Below are 25946 nucleotides of genomic sequence, written 5' to 3'. Positions count from 1 at the left end.
AAAGACACAGCAGATTTACCGTTACAGGAATTCATTTTCATAGCAATGTGTATTTGGTTGAAACATATTTAACTTAAATTAGAAAAAAGTTTATAGTAATATCAACTGAAGAGCCTTAGTTAGTCCTATGTTTAAACAATTTTGCCCTTTTCTCCACCACCAAGACACAAATTGACTTTGAGATGAAGATAAATAGAAATACAACACAAGGCAGCACTTCTAAGTAAAGGAAGAGGGAGATTCAGAGAATATCTTCATAAAATTCTTAGCACGGCCCACCTCCCATTCACTGAGTTTAATTTCCAAGGAAGATGTTTAAGATAATACTCTCTCTAAGAAAACAGGAGAGGTTAACTCTAATTTAGGTTATAAAGATGGCACTGTGAAAACCCTGTCTGGCCAATTCACATATATTAAGAGAAAATGTACCATGCAAGACAATTAGATAAGGGAAAGCATAGTAGCATATTTTGATATTTTTCCTATTCAGATAGAACTTTCCCAAGATAACAGCCAAGCAAAATGACTTATTTAATAAAATGTTAACAATGAAATCCAATAAATGGCCTAAGAAATATGGTTTTGAGACCAGCTTGTTTTCCTGGATTATTGTTAGGAGAGGGAGATTATAGATGTTTGTGATCATTAACAATGACTAGAATGCAGGGGCACCAGTCTGTCAGGGAGTAATCAGGGGTCAGCCACTACAAAGTGTTGTGCTAGAGGGGACCCTTCAATCACCCAGACCCAATGAGAAGGCAGAGAAGCTAACAGTAGTCTCCTACCCTTCCCCATACATCTTAGCATTCTGTCAGAGGCGGTTAAAGTTCATCAGACCCTTCCATCAATTATAAAGCATTAGGGCCACTGCGACTGCAGTGGCATCCATTATGAAATAAATATGGTGGCACAGGAGTTAAAAATGATTACTAGAGGAACCAGAGAAATGTAGAATACAGTGCAATTTGAACTGAATGGACAAAAACAATTTCTGTTCACACTGGACCCAAGTAGTATAAGCAGTCAATGAAAAGGGCAGAAGCTGGCCGGGCGCAGTGGCTCATGCCTGTAATCCCAGCACTTTGGGAGGCCAAGGTGCGCAGATCACCTGAGGTCAGGAATTTGAGACCAGCCTAGCCAATGTAGTGAAACTCCATCTCTACCAAAAATATAAAAATTAGCTGTGTGTGGTGGCGTGCACCTGTCATTCCAGCTACTGGGAGGCTAAGGCACAAGAATTGCTTGAACCTAGGCGGCAGAGGCTGCAGTGAGCCAAAATCACACCACTGCATTCCAGCCTGGGTGATGGAGTGAGACTCTGTCTCAAAAAAAAAAAAAAAAAAAAAAAGGCCAGAAGCTGAGGGATTCTTTTTAATCTATAAAACAGCAAATTTGCAGAGGATTCCTACTTGGTGGGCTAGAAAGAACTAATTCATTTAATATAACCGTCTATAGTTTATGGTTATGGAAGGCCATGTTTTGATTTTGAGATAAAAGACTCCAAATGAGCAAACTAGAACTAAATTAGAATTTTAAATAAAATTGTCTTTATATCCAAAACATTGTGGATATTTAAATAGCTACAAATGTGCACCTTGTAGAGTTTCTTCCACAACAGCAGTATTTGATGCACTCCTTTTTAAAGTTCTTATTCTCTGCACAGGTCCTTAAACAGGCTACATGATTATTTAGAAGAATGCCAAAGAAGACACTGTTTCAGGTCTTTCACTTTGACAACAAGCAAATTTAGCATAGAAGGCCACAATTACTCTAGAAAGTCTTGTTTAGTCAGCCGGACGTGGTGTATCATGCCTGTAATCCCAGCACTTTGGGAGGCCGAGGCGGGCAGATCATGAGGTCAAGAGATCGAGACCATCCTAGCCAACATGGTGAAACCCTGTCTCTACTAAAAATACAAAAAAATTAGCTGGGTGTGGTGGCGTGCACCTGTAGTCCCAGCTACTTGGGAGGCTGAGGCAGGAGAATCGCTTGAACCCCGGAGGTGGAGGTTGCAGTGAGCCGAGATAGCGCCACTGCACTCCAGCCTGGGCGACAGAGCAAGACTCCGTCTCAAAAAATAAATAAATAAATAAATAATAAATAATAAGAAAAGAAGCTGAATTTAGTCTTAAAAGTAAGAAGATTATCTAAAGGTGCATGCATATCTATAGTCCCCACAAAATTATGTGAACTAGTACGTCTTCTCTTCAGGCAGGGGCAAGACGATGTAATAGTTTATCATCTGTCTTAACATTTAGGTCCTTCCTACCTTGTTTCTCTGAAACACAAAAGTAAAAAGACCTCTAGGTTGGTTCTTTAATGTGTTCACATTTTATAACTTAGAGAACAGGATTATTGGTACAATAGGCCTTTAGTAATCCTCCAGTTGCAATACTTAACCAGTGGAGCACATCTCCTCACTAGGGGGCTTTTTCAAACGCTTCCCTAGTTTCTAATAAATACAAGCCAAGGGCAGCATGCCTCCTAACTTCTCCCAGTCGATAATCATCACCACAGTGAGCTCCTCTTACAGAGGGCAATGTGGCATCTCTCTCAGTGTGTTGGGGAAAAGATTTGAGGACCAGTGTATACTCACCATTTTGGCAGTTTTGGTTGGTGAAGGAGGACCTTAAAAAAAAATGAGCCAAAGTTTAAAACCAGAGGATGCATTCCCAGATCACAAATACTGCTAATGTTTACGATAAAACTAGCTTCAACTTTTAGTACACTAGTATACATATATTATACTCATTATACATATATTATCTCATTTCATTTTTATAACATTCTGAAGGCACAAATGTTATGACCATCTTACAGAGAAGGTAAACTAAGATTCTTTCCTATACCAAAGAACCAGTAAGTGGCAAGGCAGGAAACTGACATCAAACCTGTGTGACATTGAACTTTGGTGTCTTTGTTATACTTGTTGAAGCCCTGGATTACTCTCAAGCACTCACAAAGAGATTTCTACCTTACTTGGAGCACATTCCACCATCACTCAGAGAAGAAACCCATGTGAATCAAAGAAACGAGATTAAGAAACAACTCCCAAAGAAGCTGAAGTGCTCGTTTGCCTCAATAGTGAAAAGTAAAATCCAGAGAGATAAAAGAGTAAGTGGCTTTTATTCTTCAAGATACTAGTCACTTATAAGTATGGATTTAAGAAAGCATATTAAAATTAAACTTTGTGATTATTCCTTGGAACTGAATTTGTAAATGTCTGGGAGGAGTTCATGTCAGCTGATGACCTTGGAAAATAAAAATTATATTTCTCTCACATAAGCACTGTGTGGTTTAATTAACATTTCAGATACTAGAGCTTAAGATAAAAACTTTATGAGCACATGCTATCATGATTGCCTCTGCAGAACAGATTAACACACCATCCAACATTTTACTTATCCACAGAGATGCTAGCTCTTTCAAAACATCTTTGGTGCATTACAGAGGTCCAGATGACGCACCATTGGTTGAAAGAGTCAATTTCTATTACTGTCATCAACACAGAAATGAAATTAAGAGGATGTATTTCATTTGAAGTATCACAATGCTGTGACTCTCTCTAATCATTAAAGCCATGAATCAGATTTTCAAAAGAATACAGAGGGAAATAAATCCATAATGGACATGAATGAAATCACTAATAATTTTTTAAAAACTGCTGAAAAAGATACTGCTTATGGAAACAATCAGACAGGACCTTAAGGAAAATGCACACTAATTACTATTTAAGTCTGCTGGGAAAACACATTCTAAACTGTAAGGAAAGACAATCAGTAGATATAAATGCTTGAACACTGAAACTTTTTCTATGTTGTGCTTTTACTTACCTCCTCTTAAGATAAGCAATGGTACATCAGCACCTACTGGAAACTGCTTTAGCACCTCTACCACTTGGAGATGTGTTAAATTCTGCACATTTTGATGGTATATTTCCTTAATTATATCTCCTTTCTGAAGGCCTTGACACCACTGACTATCCAGTATCATTTTCACCTTCTGTCCAGTAGGGCTGTCAGCAATTGCAAACCCAAACCCTTTAGGGCCCTTAATCAAAGGGATAGTCACTAGTTCAGGCTGGGAGCTGCCTGACGATGCCATGGATATTCTCTGCTCACTTGTATCTGATGGTCCATTGAGACCATCACCAGTCAAAGTGTGTCCCGATTTTCCATTCTGCTCCAGAACCATTGCTCCTGGCTTAAAATCCTGAGGATTCATGCAAGTCTCTCCCTTGGTTAATGACTGTCCATTGATGACAGGGGTAGCAGCAACAATGTCCACAACAGGATCTTCACTGTCATCAGGAAGTGGATAACCACGACATAAAGTGAGGTTTACATACTGATTGACAGGTACCAATTGAAACATCTGGACAACATCTGCATGAGTGTGACCGAGGACACAGTTGCCATTGATGTCTACAATAACATCGCCTGGAAAAACAAAATCATGTTAAAAATATTAAAATCAACAAATAAGTTAAATTTTTTGCTAGAGGGGCAAAAATAACTACAATTTAGCAACTAAATTTGAATTTTGGAAACCTCTATTAACTGCTGAAAAGATAGATTTCTAACACAGACCTTCTCCCTTTTCTAACTCCTCTCTAAAAAGTATGTATAAATGTCTAAAATCCTACTTATTTCAGTAGCAAAGAATTTTGACTTCAAGCTCAAGTGAATCATTAAAAAAAAAACCCTGATAATTTATATTATCATTGTTAGTATACCCTCTGAGTCATATCTAAGTATCCATGCAAAGCTAGGCACATTGCAGTAGGTATTTAGTACAGAAGCAAATAACTCCACTGACTACTTGTACAAACTGTATTATATTTTTTGAATAAATTAATTTTATTTATATATCTGTGTGTATGTATATATACATACACTGAAAAAGACGCTGTCCTTAACCAAACTCTAGACAGGTTCCTCTGAGCTCTTTTTTCAGTAGGCCTCATCCTTGGCATGTCCTCCAGAGCCCAGCTTTAGCAGGAATCCTGCTAAGTTGGTTTAGCCAGAATCACCCACTCTTGATATATGATCTAAGTCCTCATTCCCCACCATTCTCCAGGTGATTACCTGATCACCTCAGCCTGCATTCAGCAAGAATCCTGTCAAGTTCCTATAGCCCCTATAGCCAGAAATCCTCCTCCACCCCTGATATATATATAGATTTATATATATCTCATATATATTTATATATCATATATATTATATATATCTCATATATATTATATATATCATATATATTATGTGTATATATTATATATATCATATATATTTAATATGATATATATTTATATATGATATATTTTATATATCATATATATAAATATATATATATATTTAAATTTTACTTTAAGTTCCAGGATGCAAGTGCAGAATATGTAGATTTGTTACATAGGTATACGTGTGCCATGGTGGTTTGCTACACCTATCAACCCGTCATCTAGGTTTTAAGCCCCACATGCATTAGTTATTTGTCCTAATGCTCTCCCTCTCCTCGTCCCCCAACCCCCGACTGGCCCTGGTGTTTGTTGTTCACGGCCCTGTGTCCATGTGTTCTCATTGTTCAACTCCCACTTATAAGAACATGCAGCGTTTGGTTTTCCGTTCCTGTGTTAGTTTACTGAGGATGATGGCTTCCAGCTTCATCTATGTCCCTGCAAAGGACATGATCTCATTCCTTTTGGCTGCATAGTATTCCATAGTGTATATATACCACATCTTCCTTATGCAATCTATCATTGATGGGCATTTGGGTTGGTTCCTGTCTTTGCTATTGTAAATAGTGCTGCAATAAACATACGTGTGCATGTGTCTTTATAGTAGAATGATTTATATTCCTTTGGGTATATATCCAGTAATGGGATTGCTGGATCAAATGGTATTTCTGGTTCAAGATCCTTAAAGAATTGCTACACTGTCTTCCACATTAATTGAACTAATTTATACTCCCACCAATAGTGTAAAAGCGTTCCTGTTTCTCCACAGCCTTGCCAGCATCTATTGTTTCTTGACTTTTTAATAATCACCATTCTGACTGGCGTGAGATGATATCTCACTGTCATTTTGATTTGCATTTCTTTAATAATCAGCGATGCTGAGCTTTTTTTCATATGTTTGTTAGCCGCATAATTGTCTTTTTTTGAGAAGTATCTGTTTATATCCTTTGTCCACTTTTTGACAGGGTCAGTCTATCTTTAAATACCACCTTATTTCTTGAGTTTAAGAAGCCATTGGCTGGGCGTGGTGGCTCAGGCCAGGCGCAGCGGCTCATGCCTGTAATCCCAGTACTTTGGGAGGCCAAGGCAAGTGGATCACCTGAGGTCAGGAATTCAACACCAGCCTGGCTAACATGGCGAAACCCCATCTCTACTAAAATATAAAAAAATTAGGCCAGACGCGGTGGCTCACGCCTGTAATCCCCGCACTTTGGGAGGCTGAGGCAGGTGGATCACCTGAGGTCAGGAGTTCAAGACCAGCCTGGCCAACATGATGAAACCCTGTCTCCACTAAAAATACAAAAAATTAGCTGGGTGTGGTGGTATGTGCTATAATCCCAGCTACTCAGGAGGCTGAGGCAGGAGAACTGCTTGAATCCGGGAGGCAGAGGTTGCAGTAAGCTGAGATCGCAGCACTGCACTCCAGCCTGGGCAACAAGAGTAAAACTCCATCTCAAAAAAAGAAAAAAAATTAGCCAGGCATGGTGGCATGCGCCTGTAATCCCAGGTACTTAGGAAGCTGAGGCAGGAGAATCACTTGAACGCAGGAGGCGGAGGTTGCAATGAGCCGAGATTCTGCCACTGCACTCCAGCCTGGACAACAAGAGTGAGATTTGGTCTCAAACAAACAAACAAACAAAAAAACTAAACAGGTGGGAGCCGAGATGGCCGAATAGGAACAGCTCCGGTCTACAGCTCCCAGCGTGAGCGACGCAGAAGATGGGTGATTTCTGCATTTCCATCTGAGCTACCGGGTTCATCTCACTAGGGAGTGCCAGACAGTGGGTGCAGGACAGTGGGTGCAGTGCACCGTGTGCGAGCTGAAGCAGGGCGAGGCGTTGCCTCACTCAGGAAGTGCAAGGGGTCAGGGAGTTCCCTTTCCTAGTCAAAGAAAGGGGTGACAGACGGCACCTGGAAAATTGGGTCACTCCCACCCGAATACTGCACTTTTCTGACGGGCTTAAAAAACGGCGCACCAGGAGATTATATGCCACACCTGGCTCGGAGGGTCCTACGCCCACGAGTCTCACTGATTGCTAGCACAGCAGTCTGAGATCAAACTGCAAGGCGGCAGTGAGGCTGGGGGAGGGGCGCCTGCCATTGCCCAGGCTTGCTTAGGTAAACAAAGCAGCCAGGAAGCTAGAACTGGGTGGAGCCCACCACAGCTCAAGGAGGCCTGCCTGCCTCTGTAGGCTCCACCTCTGGGGGCAGGGCACAGACAAACAAAAAGACAGCAGTAACCTCTGCAGACTTAAATGTCCCTGTCTGACAGCTTTGAGGAGAGCAGTGGTTCTCCCAGCACGCAGCTGGAGATCTGAGAACAGGCAGACTGCCTCCTCAAATGGGTCCCTGACCCCTGACCCCCGAGCAGCCTAACTGGGAGGCACCCCCCACTAGGGGCAGACTGACACCTCACACGGCCGGGTACTCCTCTGAGACAAAACTTCCAGAGGAACGATCAGACAGCAGCATTCACGGTTCACGAAAATCCGCTGCTCTGCAGCTACCGCTGCTGTTACCCAGGCAAACAGGGTAGGGAGTGGACCTCTAGCAAACTCCAACAGACTTGCAGCTGAGGGTCCTGTCTGTTAGAAGGAAAACTAACAAACAGAAAGGACATCCACACTAAAAACCCATCTGTACATCACCATCATCAAAGAACAAAAGAAGATAAAACCACAAAGAGGGGGAAAGAACCGAGCAGAAAAACTGGAAACTCTAAAAAGCAGAGCGCCTCTCCTCCTCCAAAGGAATGCAGTTCCTCACCAGCAATGGAACAAAGCTGGATGGAGAATGACTTTGACGAGTTGAGAGAAGAAGGCTTCAGACGATCAAACTACTCCGAGCTACAGGAAGAAATTCAAATCAAAGGCAAAGAAGTTAAAAACTTTGAAAAAAATTTAGACGAATGTATAACTAGAATAACCAATACAGAGAAGTGCTTAAAGGAGCTGATGGAGCTGAAAGCCAAGGCTCGAGAACTACGTGAAGAATGCAGAAGCCTCAGGAGCCGATGCGATCAACTGAAAGAAAGGGTATCAGTGATGGAAGATGAAATGAATGAAATGAAGTGAGAAGGGAAGTTTAGAGAAAAAAGAATAAAAAGAAATGAACAAAGCCTCCAAGAAATATGGGACTATGTGAAAAGACCAAATCTACATCTGATTGGTGTACCTGAAAGTGATGGGGAGAATGGAACCAAGTTGGAAAACACTGTTCAGGATATTATCCAGGAGAACTTCCCCAACCTAGCAAGGCAGGCCAACATTCAAATTCAGGAAATACAGAGAACGCCACAAAGATACTCCTCGAGAAGAGCAACTCCAAGACACATAATTGTCACATTCACCAAAGCTGAAATGAAGGAAAAAATGGTAAGGGCAGCCAGAGAGAAAGGTCGGGTTACCCACAAAGGGAAGCCCATCAGACTAACAGTGGATCTCTTGGCAGAAACTCTACAAGCCAGAAGAGAGTGGGGGCCGATATTCAACATTCTTAAAGAAAAGAATTGTCAACCCAGAACTTCATATCCAGCCAAACTAAACTTCATAAGTGAAGGAGAAATAAAATCCTTTACAGACAAGCAAATGCCGAGAGATTCTGTCACAACCAGGCCTGCCCTAAAAGAGCTCCTGAAGGAAGCACTAAACATGGAAAGGAACAACCGGTACCAGCCACTGCAAAATCATGCCAAATTGTAAAGACCATCAAGGCTAGGAAGAAACTGCATCAACTAACGAGCAAAATAACCAGCTAACATCATAATGACAGGATCAAATTCACACACAATAATATCAACTTTAAATGTAAATGGACTAAATGCTCCAATTAAAAGACACAGACTGGCAAACTGGATAAAGAGTTAAGACCCACCAGTGTGCTGTATTCAGGAAACCCATCTCACGTGCAAAGACACACATAGACTCAAAATAAAAGGATGGAGGAAGATCTACCAAGCAAATGGAAAACAAAAAAAGGCAGGGGTTGCAATCCTAGTCTCTGATAAAACAGACTTTAAACCAACAAAGATCAAAAGAGACAAAGAAGGCCATTACATAATGGTAAAGGGATCAATTCAACAAGAAGAGCAAACTATCCTAAATATATATGCACCCAATACAGGAGCACCCAGATTCATAAAGCAAGTCCTGAGTGACCTACAAAGAGACTTAGACTCCCACACAATAATAATGGGAGACTTTAACACCCCACTGTCAACATTAGACAGATCAACGAGACAGAGAGTTAACAAGGATACCTAGGAATTGAACTCAGCTCTGCACCAAGCAGACCTAATAGACATCTATAGAACTCTCCACCCCAAATCAACAGAATATACATTTTTTCCAGCACCACACCACACCTATTCCAAAATTGACCACATAGTTGGAAGTAAAGCTCTCCTCAGCAAATGTAAAAGAACAGAAATTATAACAAACTGTCTCTCAGACCACAGTGCAATCAAACTAGAACTCAGGGTTAAGAAACTCACTCAAAACCACTCAACTACATGGAAACTGAACAACGTGCTCCTGAATGACTACTGGGTACATAACGAAATGAAGACAGAAATAAAGATGTTCTTTGAAACCAACAAGAAGAAAGACACAACATACCAGAATCTCTGGGACACATTTAAAGCAGTGTGTAGAGGGAAATTTATAGCACGAAATGCCCACAAAAGAAAGCAGGAAAGATCCAAAATTGACACCCTAACATCACAATTAAAAGAACTAGAAAAGCAAGAGCAAACACATTCAAAAGCTAGCAGAAGGCAAGAAATAACTAAAATCAGAGCAGAACTAAAGGAAATAGAGACACAAAAAACCCTTCAAAAAATTAATGAATCCAGGTGCTGGTTTTTTGAAAGGATCAACAAAATTGATAGACCGCTAGCAAGACTAATAAAGAAGAAAAGAGAGAAGAATCAAATAGATGCAATAAAAAATGATAAAAGGGGATATCACCACCAATCCCACAGAAATACAAACTACCATCAGAGAATACTACAAACACCTCTACGCAAATAAACTAGAAAATCTAGAAGAAATGGATAAATTCCTGGACACATACACCCTCCCAAGACTAAACCAGGAAGAAGTTGAATCTCTGAATAGACCAATAACAGGCTCTGAAATTGTGGCAATAATCAATAGCTTACCAACCAAAAAGAGTCCAGGACCAGATGGATTCACAGCCGAATTCTACCAGAGGTACAAGGAGGAACTGGTACCATTCCTTCTGAAACTATCCCAATCAATAGAAAAAGAGGGAATCCTCCCTAACTCATTTTATGAGGCCAGCATCATCCTGATACCAAAGCTGGGCAGAGACACAACCAAAAAAGAGAATTTTAGACCAATATCCTTGATGAACATTGATGCAAAAATCCTCAATAAAATACTGGCAAACCGAATCCAGCAGCACATCAAAAAGCTTATCCACCATGATCAAGTGGGCTTCATCCCTGGGATGCAAGACTGGTTCAATATACACAAATCAGTAAATGTAATCCAGCATATAAACAGAACCAAAGACAAAAACCACATGGTTATCTCAATAGATGCAGAAAAGGCCTTTGACAAAATTCAACAGCCCTTCATGCTAAAAACTCTCAATAAATTAGGTATTGATGGGACGTATCTCAAAATAATAAGAGCTATCTATGACAAACCCACAGCCAATCTCATACTGAATGGGCAAAAACTGGAAGCATTCCCTTTGAAAACTCGCACAAGACAGGGATGCCCTCTCTCACCACTCCTATTCAACATAATGTTGGAAGTTCTGGCCAGGGCAGTTAGGCAGGAGAAGGAAATAAAGGGTATTCAATTAGGAAAAGAGGAAGTCAAATTGTCCCTGTTTGCAGATGACATGATTGTATATCTAGAAAACCCCATTGTCTCAGCCCAAAATCTCCTTAAGCTGATAAGCCAAAAGTCTCAGGATACAAAATCAATGCACAAAAATCACAAGCATTCTTATACACCAATAACAGACAAACAGAGAGCCAAATCATGAGTGAACTCCCATTCACAATTGCTTCAAAGAGAAAAAAATACCTAGGAATCCAACTTACAAGGGACGTGAAGGACCTCTTCAAGGAGAACTACAAACCACTGCTCAATGAAATAAAAGAGGATACAAAGAAATGGAAGAACATTCCATGCTCATGGATAGGAAGAATCAATATCGTGAAAATGGCCATATTGCCCAAGGTAATTTATAGATTCAATGCCATCCCCATCAAGCTACCAATGACTTTCTTCACAGAACTGGAAAAAACTACTTTAAAGTTCATATGGAACCCAAAAAGAGCCCACATTGCCAAGTCAATCCTAAGCCAAAAGAACAAAGCTGGAGGCATAACGCTACCTGACTTCAACCTACTACAAGGCTACAGTAACCAAAACAGCATGGTACTGGTACCAAAACAGAGATATAGATCAATGGGACAGAACAGAGCCCTCAGAAATAACGCCGCACATCTACAACTATCTGATCTTCGACAAACCAGAGAAAAACAAGCAATGGGGAAAGGATTCCCTATTTAATAAATGGTGCTGGGAAAACTGGCTAGCCATATGTAGAAAGCTGAAACTGGATCCCTTCCTTACACCTTATACAAAAATTAATTCAAGATGGATTAGACTTAAACGTTAGACCTAAAACCATAAAAACCCTAGAAGAAAACCGAGGCATTACCACTCAGGACATAGGCATGGGCAAGGACTTTATGTCTAAAACACCAAAAGCAATGGCAACAAAAGCCAAAATTGACAAATGGGATCTAATTAAACTAAAGAGCTTCTGCACAGCAAAAGAAACTACCATCAGAGTGAACAGGCAGCCTACAAAATGGGAGAAAATTTTCGCAACCTACTCATCTGACAAAGGGCTAATATCCAGAATCTACAATGAACTCAAACAAATTTACAAGAAAAAAACAAACAACCCCATCAAAAAGTGGGCGAAGGACATGAACAGACACTTCTCAAAAGAAGACATTTATGCAGCCAAAAAACACATGAAAAAATGCTCACCATCACTGGTCATCAGAGAAATGCAAATCAAAACCACAATGAGATACCATCTCACACCAGTTAGAATGGCAATCATTAAAAAGTCAGGAAACAACAGATGCTGGAGAGGATGTGGAGAAATAGGACCACTTTTACACCGTTGGTGGGACTGTAAACTAGTTCAACCCTTGTGGAAGTCAGTGTGGCGATTCCTCAGGGATCTAGAACTAGAAATACCATTTGACCCAGCCATCCCATTACTGGGTATATACTCAAAGGACTATAAATCATGCTGCTATAAAGACACATGCACAAGTATGTTTATTGCGGCACTATTCACAATAGCAAAGACTTGGAACCAACCCAAATGTCCAACAACGATAGACTGGATTAAGAAAATGTGGCACATATACACCGTGGAATACTATGCAGCCATAAAAAATGATGAGTTCATGTCCTTTGTAGGGACATGGATGAAATTGGAAATCATCATGCTCAGTAAAATATCGCAAGAACAAAAAACCAAACACTGCATATTCTCACTTATAGGTGGGAAGTGAACAATGAGAACACATAGACACAGGAAGGGGAACATCACACTCTGGGGACTGCTGTGGGGTGGGGGGAGGAGGGAGGGATAGCATTAGGAGATATACCTAATGCTAAATGACGAGTTAATGGGTGCAGCACACCAGCATGTCACATGTATACATATGTAACTAACCTGCACATTGTGTACATGTACTCTAAAACTTAAAGTATAATAATAATTAAAAAAACAAAACAAAAAAACTGAACAAAACAAAAGCCATTGCTAACAATGTACTTTAAAAATTCATTCTAGTTTGACAAATTTTGAACTGAAGATTAGAATGATGTTAATTTATGAGTGTATTTTCTTGTAGTATCCTTTTTGCAGCAATTTTGAATTTGATATATAAATCAGATTTCAAAAGGTGAAACAAGCAACAAAAAATTCAACAGAAGCAAACAATGCATTATTGAAGACACTGACAAGGCAGCTTAATAAATCCCTCTAAAAGTTGGTTTTGCTTTCCTGATTTGACATTAGTAAGACTATTTTGGTTGTAGAATCATTACCAGTTGACGGTCATCAGTTGGGTATTTTTTAATACAGTCTTGACTTAAAATTTGGCCCCTGTTGTCTCATCAATTAGCTTTTATTTGAATATGATTATTTAAAAGGTTATTGCCAAACAAAGGTGCTTTAATTTGTTCTGATGGCTTTTAAAAAACTCAATGTGTTATTAAAGCTCCCGGAATTTTCACGGAAATATTGTATTGCCATGCAAATTAGATAAGCATATTAGGCAAATATGAAACTACATTTTGAAATCCTGACAGCATACACAATAGCTAAGACATGTGTTTCATGGATAAAATGTTGAAAAGGTCAAAACTGAAAACAAAAGAACCTTACTATTAATTTTAATCTCTAAAGTTTGTTAACTTTATAAAGTAATAAAGTAGAAAAAAATAATTTTCTTTACAAGTATAACTTGATTATTTTAAGTTTTCCTGTTTTAAGTTTTTGTTACCTCAATGGGAAAGCATAATGTGAGAGATCAAAAAATACTATGACAATTCAACCATCTGAATGTTGGTCCATATTTTCATGGTATGTGAAATAACAGAGGATTAGAAAAGTCTAGCAAACACTGCAAAAAGCAACCTCAGTATTAATACTAAAATCTTTCTGGAAAACAATGCTTAAACTTCCCCCCGCAATCAGAAACTAGTCTTCAACCTTCTCCAAGTTCCTGAACCACAAACACTCCCAGCCATATTAAAATATCCAGCAATTACCAAGTAAAGCCTTTAGGAAACTATAGAAAAGACAAGTTTACACTACTTTGTAAAAATGGTAATGTTATATCTACAATTCTTAACATAGGAGTTCAATTTAATAACCAGTAAGATTAAGGAAGCAAACAAACTTGGGAAAAACGGCAAGATTTAACAATTTGATACCATGATAAACACTACACAGGACCTTTTTTCAAATAAAGTTATAGGTAAATGTTTGCTCCAAAAGTATCCTCTATAATTCAAGAAAATCAAACAAATACTTTTCTGAGATGATTAATAAATCTTTAGTTTTATACAGCAAAAGGATTATCTCAAAGTTATATAAAATATTTCAAAATATTAATACATTTAATGTTTTCTCCAACAGTTTTCACCTGTTTGTAAAATGGCCCACCATCAAAGATAATATGCATTTAGTTTAGAGGATAGATGGTGACGGAGGGCAGAGCAAAGTGGCGGGATAGAAGCCTACACTACTCATCCCCCTACCCCCACAGAAACACCAAATTTTAACAACTAACTACACACTAAAAGTACCGTTACAAGAGACAAAAAGCAGGTGAGCAATCATAGTGCCTGGTTTGGACTTCATATCACTGAAAGAGACACTGAAGAAGATAGGAAAGGCAGTCTGGAATTGCCAGTGCTACCACTCCCCCATCCTCCCTGCAGTGGTGGTGAGAATTTGCATGCTTGGGAGAGGGTGAGCACAGCGATTGTCAGGATTTGCATTGAACTCAGTGCTCCCGTCACAAGGGAAAGCAGAACCAGGCTGTACTCAGCTGACATATGCCAACAAAGGGAGCATTTGGGTCGACCCTAGCCATAGGGGAATTGCCCATTCCAGTGGTTGGAGACTGAGTTCCAGCAAGCCTCACCACTGGGGGCTGGAGTGCTCTGGGCCCCGAGTGAAATGAGGGGCAGTCTAGGCCACAAGGACTGCAATTCCTAGACAAGTCCTAGTGCTGAGCTGGGATCAGAGACACCTGACTGCAACCTACGAGACACCAGCCAGGGCAGCTAAGGGAGTGCTTATGCCACCTCTCCCTTAGCTCCCGGCAGCAGCCACCTGGTATGGAGAAATCTGTGTGATTGTGAGAGGGAGAGCACAGTGGCTGACGGACTTTTCATTGAACTCAGTGCTGCCCTGTCACAGCAGAGACCTAGCAGGTTTCATCACCTGCCTGCTCAAGAGCCCCTGGGCCCTGAATAACCAATAGCAATACCCAGGTAATAAATACACCACGGATACTGGGCTCTGAGACATGCTGGCTTTAGGCGTGACCCAGCACATTCCCTGCTGTGGTAACTATGGTGAAAGACTGCTGCTTGAGAAAAGTAGGGGGAAAGGTAAAGGTGACTGTGTCGTGCAGCTTAGGTACCAGCTCAGCCACAGTAGGGTAGAGCACCAAGCAGGCTCTCGGGGTCCCTGAGTCCAGGCCTAGGCTCTTGGTCAGCATTTCTGGACCTAGCCTGGATCAGAGGAGAGCCCACTGTCCTGAAGGGTGAGTCCCAGGCCTGACAGCATTCATCACAAGCTGACTGAAGAGCCCTTGCGCTTTAGGTGAGCGTTAGCAGTGGCCTGGCAACACCCCCACACACCCACATGGGCCAGTGTTGGTGGCCACAGGGAGAGGTTTCTGTCTGTGGAAGGTGAAGAATGGGAAGAATTCTGTCTGTCTTGTGGTTTGAATGCCAGCTTAGCCAGAGTAGAATAGAATACCAGGTAAATTTCTAAGGTTTTTGACTTCAATCCCTGGCTCCCAGACGATATCTCTGAATCCACTCGCGGCTTGGGGAAACTCACCATCCTGAAGAGAGGGACACGAACCTAGCTCACTTTGCCACCTGCTGATCACAGGGCTCCAGGGCCTTGAGTTAATTTAAGTGGTAGCCAGGTAGTGGTTACAGCTGGCTGTGGGCAAGATCCAGTGCTGTGCTGGTTTCATGTCTCACCCAGCGCAGTCACAGTGGTGGTGGCCACAGGGATGTTTATGTCCCCCAACCCCCAGTTCCAAGAGGCTCAGCACAGAGAGAGAGAAAGAGAGAGACAGAGAGCGAGGGAGGGAGGGAGGAGGAGAGAGAGAGAGAGAGAGAGAGAGAGAGAGAGAGAGAGAGAGACTGACTTTGTTCGTTTGGAAGAATGTAAGGGAAAAGAACAAGAGTCTCTGTCTATTAATCCAGATAATTCTTCTGAATCGTATCCAAGAATACTAAGGTGGTACTTATTGTTATTGGGTTTAGGACCTAGGTCCCTTCGAATACCTGGAAAGCCTTCCCAAGGATGGGCACAAAGAAGCCCAGCCTGCAAAAACTACAATAAATGCCTAACTCTTCAATGCCCAGACACCAACAAACATCTATAAGGATCAAGACCATCCAGGAAAACATGACCTCACCAAATGAACTAAATAAGGCACTAGGGACCAATCCTGGAGAAACAGAGATATGTGACCTTTCAGATAGAAAATTTAAAATAGTTGTTTTGAGAAAACAACAACAAAAAATCAAGATAACAGAGAGAAGAAATGCAGAATCCTGTCACATAAATTTAACAGACTGAAATAATTAAAAAGAATCAAACAGAAATCTAGAGTTGAAAAATACAACTGACATGCTAAACAATGCATCAGAGTCTCTTAACAGCAGAATTGATCAAGTAGAAGAAAGAATTAGTGAGCTTGAAGACAGCCTATTTGAAAATACACAGTCAGAGGAGACAAAAAAAAAAAACAAACAAGAATAAAGAACAATAAAGCACACCTACAGTATCTAGAAAACAGCCTCAAAAGGGCAATTCTAAGAGTTATTGGCCCAAAAGAGGAGGTACAGAAAAAATGAGGTAAAAATTTATTCAAAGGGATAATATCAGAGAACTTCCCAAACCTAGAGAAAGATACCAATATTCAAGCACATGAAGGTTATAGGGCACCAAGCAGATTTAACCCAAAGGAGACTACCTCAAGGCATTTAAAAATCAAACTCCCAAAGGTCAAAGATAAAGAAAGGATCCTAAGAGCAGCAAGAGAAAAGAAACAAGTAACATACAAAGGAGCTCCAATATGTCTAAGAGCAGACTTTCCAGTGAAAACCTTACAGGGCAGGAGAGAGTGGCATGACATATTTAAAGTGCTTAGGAAAAAAACCTTTTACTCTATAATAGTGTATCTGGCAAAAATATCCTTTAAGCATGAAGGAGAAATAAAGACCTTCCAGACAACAAAAGCTAAGGGATTTCGTGAACACTAGATCTGTCCTACAAGAAATGCTAAAGGGGGTTCTTCAATGTGAAAGAAAAGGACATTAATGAGCAATAAGAAATCATCTGAAGGTACAAAACTCACTGGTAATAGCACACAGAAAAACATAGAATATTAAACTGTAATTGTGGTGTGTAACATACTCTTAAGTAGAAAGACTAAACAATGAACCAATCAAAATAATAACTAGAACAAATCTTCAAGACAAAGTACAATAAGACATAAAGAGAAATAACAAAAAATTTAAAAGGAAGGGATGAAGTTAAATTGTACAGTTTTTATTCATTTTCTTTTTGCTTGTTTGCTTCTTTGTTTATACAATCAGTGTTAATTTGTCCTCAGTTTATAATTATGAGTTATAATATAGTATTTTCAAGCGTCCTGGTAAACTCAAATAAAAAAAATACATTGGATACACAAGAAAATAAAAAGCAAGAAATTAAATCATACCACAGATAAAATCACCTTCACTAAAAGGAAGGAAGGCAAGAAGGAAGAGACGATCACAAAACAACCAGAAAACAAATAACAAAATGGCAGGAGTAAGTTCTTACTGATCATTAATAACACTCAATCCATATGGACTAAACTCTCCAATCAAAAGACATAGAGAAGATGAGTGAATAAAAAAAGCAAGACCTGATGATCTATTGCCTAGAAGAAACATATGTCACCTGTAAAGGTACACATAGAATGGAAATAAAGGACTGGAAAAAGACATTCCACGCCAGTGAAAACCAAAAAACAGTAGCAGTAGCTACATTTATATCAGACAAAATAGATTATAAGACAAAAACTGCAAGAAGAGACAAAAAGGTCATTATATAATAATAAAGGGGTCAATTCAGCAAGAGGATATAACAATTGTAAATGTATATGCATCCAACACTGGAGTACCCAGACACATAAAGCAAGTGTTACTTGCTTTACTAGAGCTAAAGAGAGAGGTATTTTATCATATATTACAATTATATATTTTATATATATAATTATTATATAATATATGATACATATTATTAGAGCTAAGGAGAGAGAAATAGACCTCAATACAATAATAGCAGGAGACTTCAACATCCCACTTTCAGCATTAGATCTTCCAGACAGAAAATCAACAAGGAAACATCAGACCTAATCTGCACTATAGACTACATGGACCTAATAGATATTTACAGAACATTTCATCCAATGGCTGCAGAATATATATTCTCCTCAGCACGGCATCATTCAAGGATAGACCATATGTTAGGTTACAGAACAAGTCTTAAAACATTCCAAAAAATTAAAATTATATCAAGTATCTTCTCGACTGCTATGGAATAAAATCAGAAATTAATAACAAGGGGAATTTTGGAAACTATACAAACACATGGAAATTAAACAATAGGTTCCTGAATGACCAGTGAGTCAATAAAGGAATTAAGAAGGAAATTGGAAAAATTTCTTGAAACAAATAATAATGGAAACAAAACACACCAAAACCTATGGGATACAGCAAAAGCAGTACTAAGAGGGAAATTTATAGCTATAAGTGCCTATATATATAAAAAAAGAAAAACTTCAAATAAATAACCTCATGATGCATCTTGAAGAACTAGAAAAGAGCAAATTAAGCTCTAGATTAATAGAAGAAAAGCAGAAAGAGTAGAAATAAATGAATTTGAAATGAAGAAAACAACACAAAAGATCAAAGAAACAAAAAGTTGGTTTTTTGAAAAGATACAATTAACAAACCTTAGACTAACAGAAAAAAAGAGATAAGATCCAAGTAAATAAAATCAGAGATGAAACAGGAGACATTACAACTGATACTGCAGAAATTCAAAGGATTGTTAGAGACTATTATGAGCAACTATATGCCAACAAATTGGAAAACCTAGAAGAAATGGATAAATTCCTAGACACACACAACTTACCAAGATCAAACCACAAAGAAATCTAAAACCTGAACAGACCAATGACAAGCAACAAGATTGAAGCCATAATAGTCTCCCAGTAAAGTAAAGCCCAGGATCTGATGGCTTTACTGCTGAATTCTACCAAGCATTTAAAGGAGTAATACAATTCCTACTCAAACTATTCTGAAAAATAGAGGGAAGAATAATTCCAAACTCATTCTGTGATGCCAGTATTACCCTGATATCCAAATCAAAGACATATCAAAAAAAGAAAACTACAGGCCAGTATTTCTGATAAGTACTGATGTAAAACTCCTCAACAAAATATTAGCAAGTCAAATTTGACAATACATTAAAAAGAACATTCATCATGACCAAGTGGGATTTATCCCAGGAATGCAAGGATGGTACAATATATGCAAATAATCAGTGTGATACATGGTATCAACAGAATGAAGGATAAAAACTATAATCATTTGAAGCAGATGGATCACCTGAGGTCAAGAATTCGAGACCAGCCTAGCTAACATGGTGAAACCCCATCTCTACTAAAAATATAAAATTAGCCAGGCGTGCTGGTGAGTGCCTGTAATCCCAGCTACTCTGGAGGCTGAAGCAGGAGAATCACTTGAACCCAGGAGGTGGGGGTTGCAGTGAGCTGAGATCACGCCACTGCCCTCCAGCCTGGGTGACAGAGACTCAGTCTAAAAAACAAAACAAAACAAAACAAAACAAAAACAAAAAAACTATAATAATTTCAACTGATGCTGAAAAAATTTAATAAAATTCAACACCCCTTTATGATAAAACCCTAAAAAAACTGGGTATATAAGAAACATACCTCAATATAATAAAAGCCATATATACAACAGAGCCACAGCTAGTATCACACTGAATGAGGGAAAAACTGAAAGTCCTTCCTCTGAGATCTGGAAAATGAAGATGCCCACTTTCACCACTGTTACTCAACACAGGACTGGAAGTTCTAGCTAAAGCAATCAGCAGGAGAAAGAAATAACAGGCATACAAATTGGAAAGGGAGAAGTCAAATTATCCTTGTTTGCAGATGATGGGATCTTATATTTGGAAAAACTTAACAACTCCACAAATAAACTATTAGAACTGATAAACAAATTCAGTAAAGTTGCAGGATACAAAAGCGACATACAAAAATCAGTAGCCTTTCTATGTGCCAGTGAACAATCTGAAAAAGAAATAAAAAAGTAATCCTATTCACAATAGCCACAAATAAGATTAAATACCTAGGAATTAACTTAACCAAAGAAGCAAAAGATCTCTGCATTAAAAATTATAAAATGCTGATGCAAGAAACTGAAGAGGACACAAAAAATGAAAAGATATTTCATGTTCATAGTTGGAAGAATCAATATTCTTTTCAATACTACCCAAAGCAATCTAGAGATTCAATGCAATCTCTATCAAATCTCTATCAAAATACCAATGACATTCTTCACAGAAATAGAAAAAAAAATTCTGAAATTTATATGGAACCACAAAAGACCCAGAATAGCCAAAGCTAGCCTGAGGAAAAAGAACACAACTGGAGGAATCACATTACCTGACTTCAAATTATACTACAGAGCTATAGTAACTAAAGGAAGATGGTATTGGCATAAAAACAGACACATAGACCAGTGGAACAGAATAGAGAAATCCATACACCTACAATGAACTCATTTTCAAGAAAGGTGCCAAGAACATACATTGGAGAAAAGATAGTCTCTTCAATGGTTCTAGGAAAATTGGATATCCACATGTAGAGAATGAAACTTGACTTCTATCTCTCGCTGTATACAAAAATCAAATCAAGGTGAATTAAAGACTTAAATCTAAGACTTCAAACTATAAAACTAAAAAAAGAAAACATTGGGGAAACTCTCCAGGACATTGGTCTGGGCAAAAATTTCTTCAGTGATACTCCACAAGCCTAGGCAACTAAAGCAAAAATGGACAAATGGGATCACATCAAGTTAAAAAGCTTCTGCATAGCAAAGGAAACAATCAGTCAAGTGAAGAGACAGCCCACAGAATGGGAGAAAATCTTTGCAAACTATCCATCTCAAAAGAGATTAATAACCAGAATATATAAGGAGCTCAAACAACTCTATAGGAAAAATCTAATAATCTGATTAAAAAATGGGCAAAACATTGGAATAGACATTTCTCATGAAGAAGACATAGAAACAGCAATATGAATAAGTGCTCAGGTCATTGATCATCAGATACATACAAATCAAAAGCACAATGAGGTATCTTCTTGCCCTGGTTAAAAATGGCTTTTATCCAAAAGACAGGCAATAACAAATGCTGGAGAGGGTGTGGTGAAAAGGGAACCCTCATACACTGTTGCTGGGAATGTAAATTTGTACAACCACTATGGAAAACAATTTGGAGGATTCTCAAAACACTAAAAATAGAGATACCATACAATCTAGCAATCCCACTGCTGAGTATATACCCACAAGAAAGGAAATCAGTATATTGAAGAGATATCTGCACTCCCATGTTTGTTACAGCACTTTTCACAATAGCCAAGATTTAGAAGCCACCTAAATGTCCATCAACAGATAATTAGATAAAGAAAACATGGTACATATACACAATGGAGTGCTATTCAGCCATAAAAAGAATGAGATCTTGTCATTTGCAATGACACAGATGGAACTGAAGATCATTATGTTAAGTGAAGTAAGTCAGGCAAAGAAACACAAACTTTGAATGTTCTCATTTCTTTGTGGATGCTAAAAATTAAAACAACTGAACTAATGGAGCTAGAGAGTAGAAGGATGATTACCAGAGGCTGGGAAGGGTAGTTAGGGTTGGGGGGGCGGTGAGAGGGAAGTGGAGATGGTTAAGGAATATAAAAAATATATAGCTAGAAAGGCCGGGTGCGCTGTGGCTCACGTCTGTAATCTCAGCACTTTGGGAGGCCAAGGCAGGTGGATCACGAGGTCAGGAGATCCAGACCATCCTGGCTAACACGGTGAAACCTCGTCTCTACTAAAAATACAAAAAATTAGCCAGGCGTGGTGGCGGGCGCCCGTAGTCCCAGCTACTCGGGAGGCTGAGGCAGGAGAATGGCGTGAACCCGGGAGACGGAGTTTGCAGTGAGCCGAGATCGCGCCACTGCACTCCAGCCTGGGCGACAGAGCAAGACTCCGTCTCAAAAAAAAAAAAAAAAATATATATGTGTGTGTGTGTGTGTGTGTGTGTGTGTATACATGTGTGTATATATATGTGTATTATATATGTGTGTGTGTGTATATATATATATAGCTAGAAGGAATGAATAAGACCTAGTTATTGATAACACAATAGGGTGACTACAGTCAGCAATAATTTAACTGTACATTTTATAACTAAAAGAGTATAAACGGGTTGTTTATAACACAACAGATAAATGCTTGAGGAGATGTATACCCCATTTTCTATGATGTGGTTATTACTTATTGCATGCCTGTATCACAGTATAATATCTCATGTATCCCATAAATATATATACCTACTGTATACCCATACAACTTTTTTTTAAATTAAAGGATAAACTATTTTAATACTAGAATCTCTTTCTTTAGTTATATAATTTAATTATTTCTCTCTCTTTATGTATATAAAATCTCTTCACTATAATTTTTGTTATAGTATCACTACTCTTCAAATAATTATGAAAAATTTCTTACCTGGTGCAATTTTCCCATCCTGAGCTGCGGGACCATCTTTCAGCACATTTTTCACTTGTAGGAACTCGTCAGGTCTATCTCCGCCAATAATAGTAAAACCAAATCCCATTGTGCTTTTTTTCAGTGATGCTCGAACAAGGACACCTTTAAGCTGGGATGGATCTCTTGTGAAGTGTGATTTTTCCAAATCTGTGCCAAAATGAGAAGTGGGTTTGAGAACAAAAATAATTACAATGAATATAGCACTCAGAGTCAATCTTTTATACGACTTTTTAATGTTATTCTCAACTTAATCTCTTTCTCATTGCCTTGTCTGTGCTTACTTTCAACCCAGAGTCCATTATATGAAGTCAAAATGATACAACCTTTAGCACTCAATTCCTGAAAGTTTGGATACTATTCAACTGTACTATAAAACTCAGCATCTACTGAGTTTTATGTGCAAAGTACTATACCAGGAAGATGAAGTCAAGTGTCACAAACTTATGAAAGAGAGTATATTGAGAATTTTTATAATTCACAGCTCAGGCTTTCTGCAGTCTTTGATTTATAACTGATGGAAGGAGTGAATCTTTTTACTATCAGTAAATAGCTTCATATTTCTATCCCTTTCACTCATGTTTAGTGGATAATTTAGGAAAAAAAATACATAGTTCTTTTGAAATGCCCATTATTAGGGGTTAGATGACCCTAGTGATTCACATCTGCAAATAACAACTTCCTTCCAGAACCTCTTCTCTCTTCTCCTCAACCATGCCTGCCATTAGGAAAGTGACAAAAACTGAGAGAATCAAATTGTGCAGGTTTATAATTTATGAAGTATTAAATTAACTGTAAAAAAGATTTTAAATGTTCTGCCATTATCTATTTTTTAACAAATTTATTGAGATATAATTCACATGCCGTAGAATTTAGCCCTTTCAAGTGTACAATTCAATGTCATGCGACTATCAGCATAATCTACTTTTAGAACATTTTCTTCCCTCCTCAAAGGAAATCCCCATGCCCATTAGCAGTCATTATCCAATTTCTCCCCAACCCACATCCATATCCTAGCCTTAGGAAACCATGAATCTACTATCCATGTATAGACATGCCCAATATAGGCATTTCGTATAAACAAAATCAGACAATATGTGGTTTTTTGAATGGTTTCTTTCACTTGACAGTGTTTTTGAGGGTCATCTGTATTGTAGCATATGTCAGTACTTTATTGCTCTTTATTATTAATATATAATAAATATTAAATTAAATATGTACTTACTAAAGATAAAATATATTTATTATATTATTGCCAAATAACATGCCACTGTATGGATAAACATCTCATTTTGTTGATCCATTCATTAGTTGATGGACATTTGGGTTATTTCCACTTTTTGGCTATTATGAATAATGTTGATATGAACACTCACAAGGTTTTGTGTGGACATATTTTCATTCATCTTGGGTATACACTGAGTGGAATTCCAGCAGTTACTATAAATATATGGTAATTATGTTTATCATTTTGCCAACAGTTGTACTGTCTGACCTCCCATATCCTCTTCATTCTATTGCAATTTTACTTCACTCTCTACTTGCTCTTCCTAGAGTGACTAATGACCTCCCTACTGTCAAATCCAACACATATTTTTCAATCTTCAACTTCCTTGACATTCCAGCAACATATGACATACTCAACCTCTTCTCATGGCTGCCTATCCCTACAACCTCATCGCTTGTTACTACCCTACAAAGACCCTATGCTGTAACCACACCTACTTGCCTTCTGGCCTTTCGGCACACCATTTCATGCTTCTGTGATTTTAAACATTCTGTTCCTTCTATTTGGTATGCTTTCTTGCTCCTTTAAAATTTTTGTCTGCCTGCTTTAACTTTTCCTGACTTTTCAAGACCTAGTTTCTATCTCTTCTGCTTTGAAATTTCTCCGGCCCCCTTGACATTTCCCACCAAAGCAGAGTTGGGTACTCCCGTCTTTATGCCACCACTGTAACTTGTACATGTCTATTAATAACAATGAAACTATCATTTATTAGTCAACATGTGCTTAATACCATTGTAGGCACTTTACATCTGTTAATTTACATACTCATAACCACCTTAAAAGGTGGGTACCATTATTATTCCTATTTTATATATGAAGAAATAGGAGCATTTAGAGATTTAGGAAACGTACCCAAGATTACACAGCTGGGATTCAAACCTGCTCCTCAGCTTACCATTATAACTACTATTCTATGATGGCACCTATCTCCATGTATTATAACCATCAGTTTCCTGTATTAGACTATGAACTCTTGAGGGCAAGCCCTGTCTTACTCTTAGTCATTTTTGAATACCTAGAGCCTAGCAAAGCACTGGGGATATAGTCAGTGCTCAAAAGTATTTGTTAAACTCAAAATGTTTGCTAAAAGAAATGCAGAACTTTAGGAGGAGGACGATGTTTTTGAAGAGTAACTATAAGAAAGAACTATTTCTCTCATAGGCAACCGAAGTGGAGAATCTACTGGATTACTACAATATGGCCATATATACCCCTGGTTATTAATGACAAATGAGGGCTGGAAAAGGGATGGGGAGGGATAAGCAGAATGTAAGAACTTCCTGAGCAGTGTTTTCAAAATACACATGACTAGACTCATCGAAATTTCTGGATCTATATTTTTAAAAAAATGCTCCCTAAATGAATCTGATGTTACTAATAGCTACCATCCCACTTGAGACTCAATGATGTAGGTAAATCATTTGATATATTTAGTATTTATTAATATTGGTTAATGAAGAATCCTCAGTGGTTACAGATACCATACTTAAGCAATTAACTTGGGAAAAGCTAACGATGAACTGGAGACCTAATATTGGTCTAGCCTTAAACATATAAGGAAACATTCCAATCTTCAAAACAAAATCTCAAATTCATAAAAAAGCTGCCCAACTCCCTTCTTCCAACAACTTCATGCTTTTTGTATACTCCTGAGAAAAATCTCAGTATTCTCATAATG

At 38.5% G+C, this 25946-nt stretch overlaps 1 protein-coding gene across 3 annotated transcripts in view; it reads right to left on the bottom strand.

Moving 5' to 3' along the window:
* Positions 1 to 25946, bottom strand: part of MAGI3 (membrane associated guanylate kinase, WW and PDZ domain containing 3) — a 293182-nt gene that overhangs the window by 46053 nt on the left and 221183 nt on the right. For all 3 annotated transcript variants that reach the window (XM_024347852.2, XM_063814730.1, XM_024347856.3), the window contains exons 9-11: positions 22942 to 23130; positions 3834 to 4439; positions 2597 to 2628 (exon numbers count right to left, since the gene is read on the bottom strand). In XM_024347852.2, coding sequence (XP_024203620.2) covers positions 2597 to 2628; positions 3834 to 4439; positions 22942 to 23130 — 827 coding nt within the window. The remainder of the gene's footprint in view (positions 1 to 2596; positions 2629 to 3833; positions 4440 to 22941; positions 23131 to 25946) is intronic.

Source organism: Pan troglodytes, chromosome 1, assembly GCF_028858775.2.
Source record: "Pan troglodytes isolate AG18354 chromosome 1, NHGRI_mPanTro3-v2.0_pri, whole genome shotgun sequence".
Classification (NCBI taxonomy): domain Eukaryota; kingdom Metazoa; phylum Chordata; class Mammalia; order Primates; family Hominidae; genus Pan; species Pan troglodytes.
Note: the sequence above shows the minus strand (reverse complement) of the source record. Positions and strands in the feature narration are given on the sequence as shown.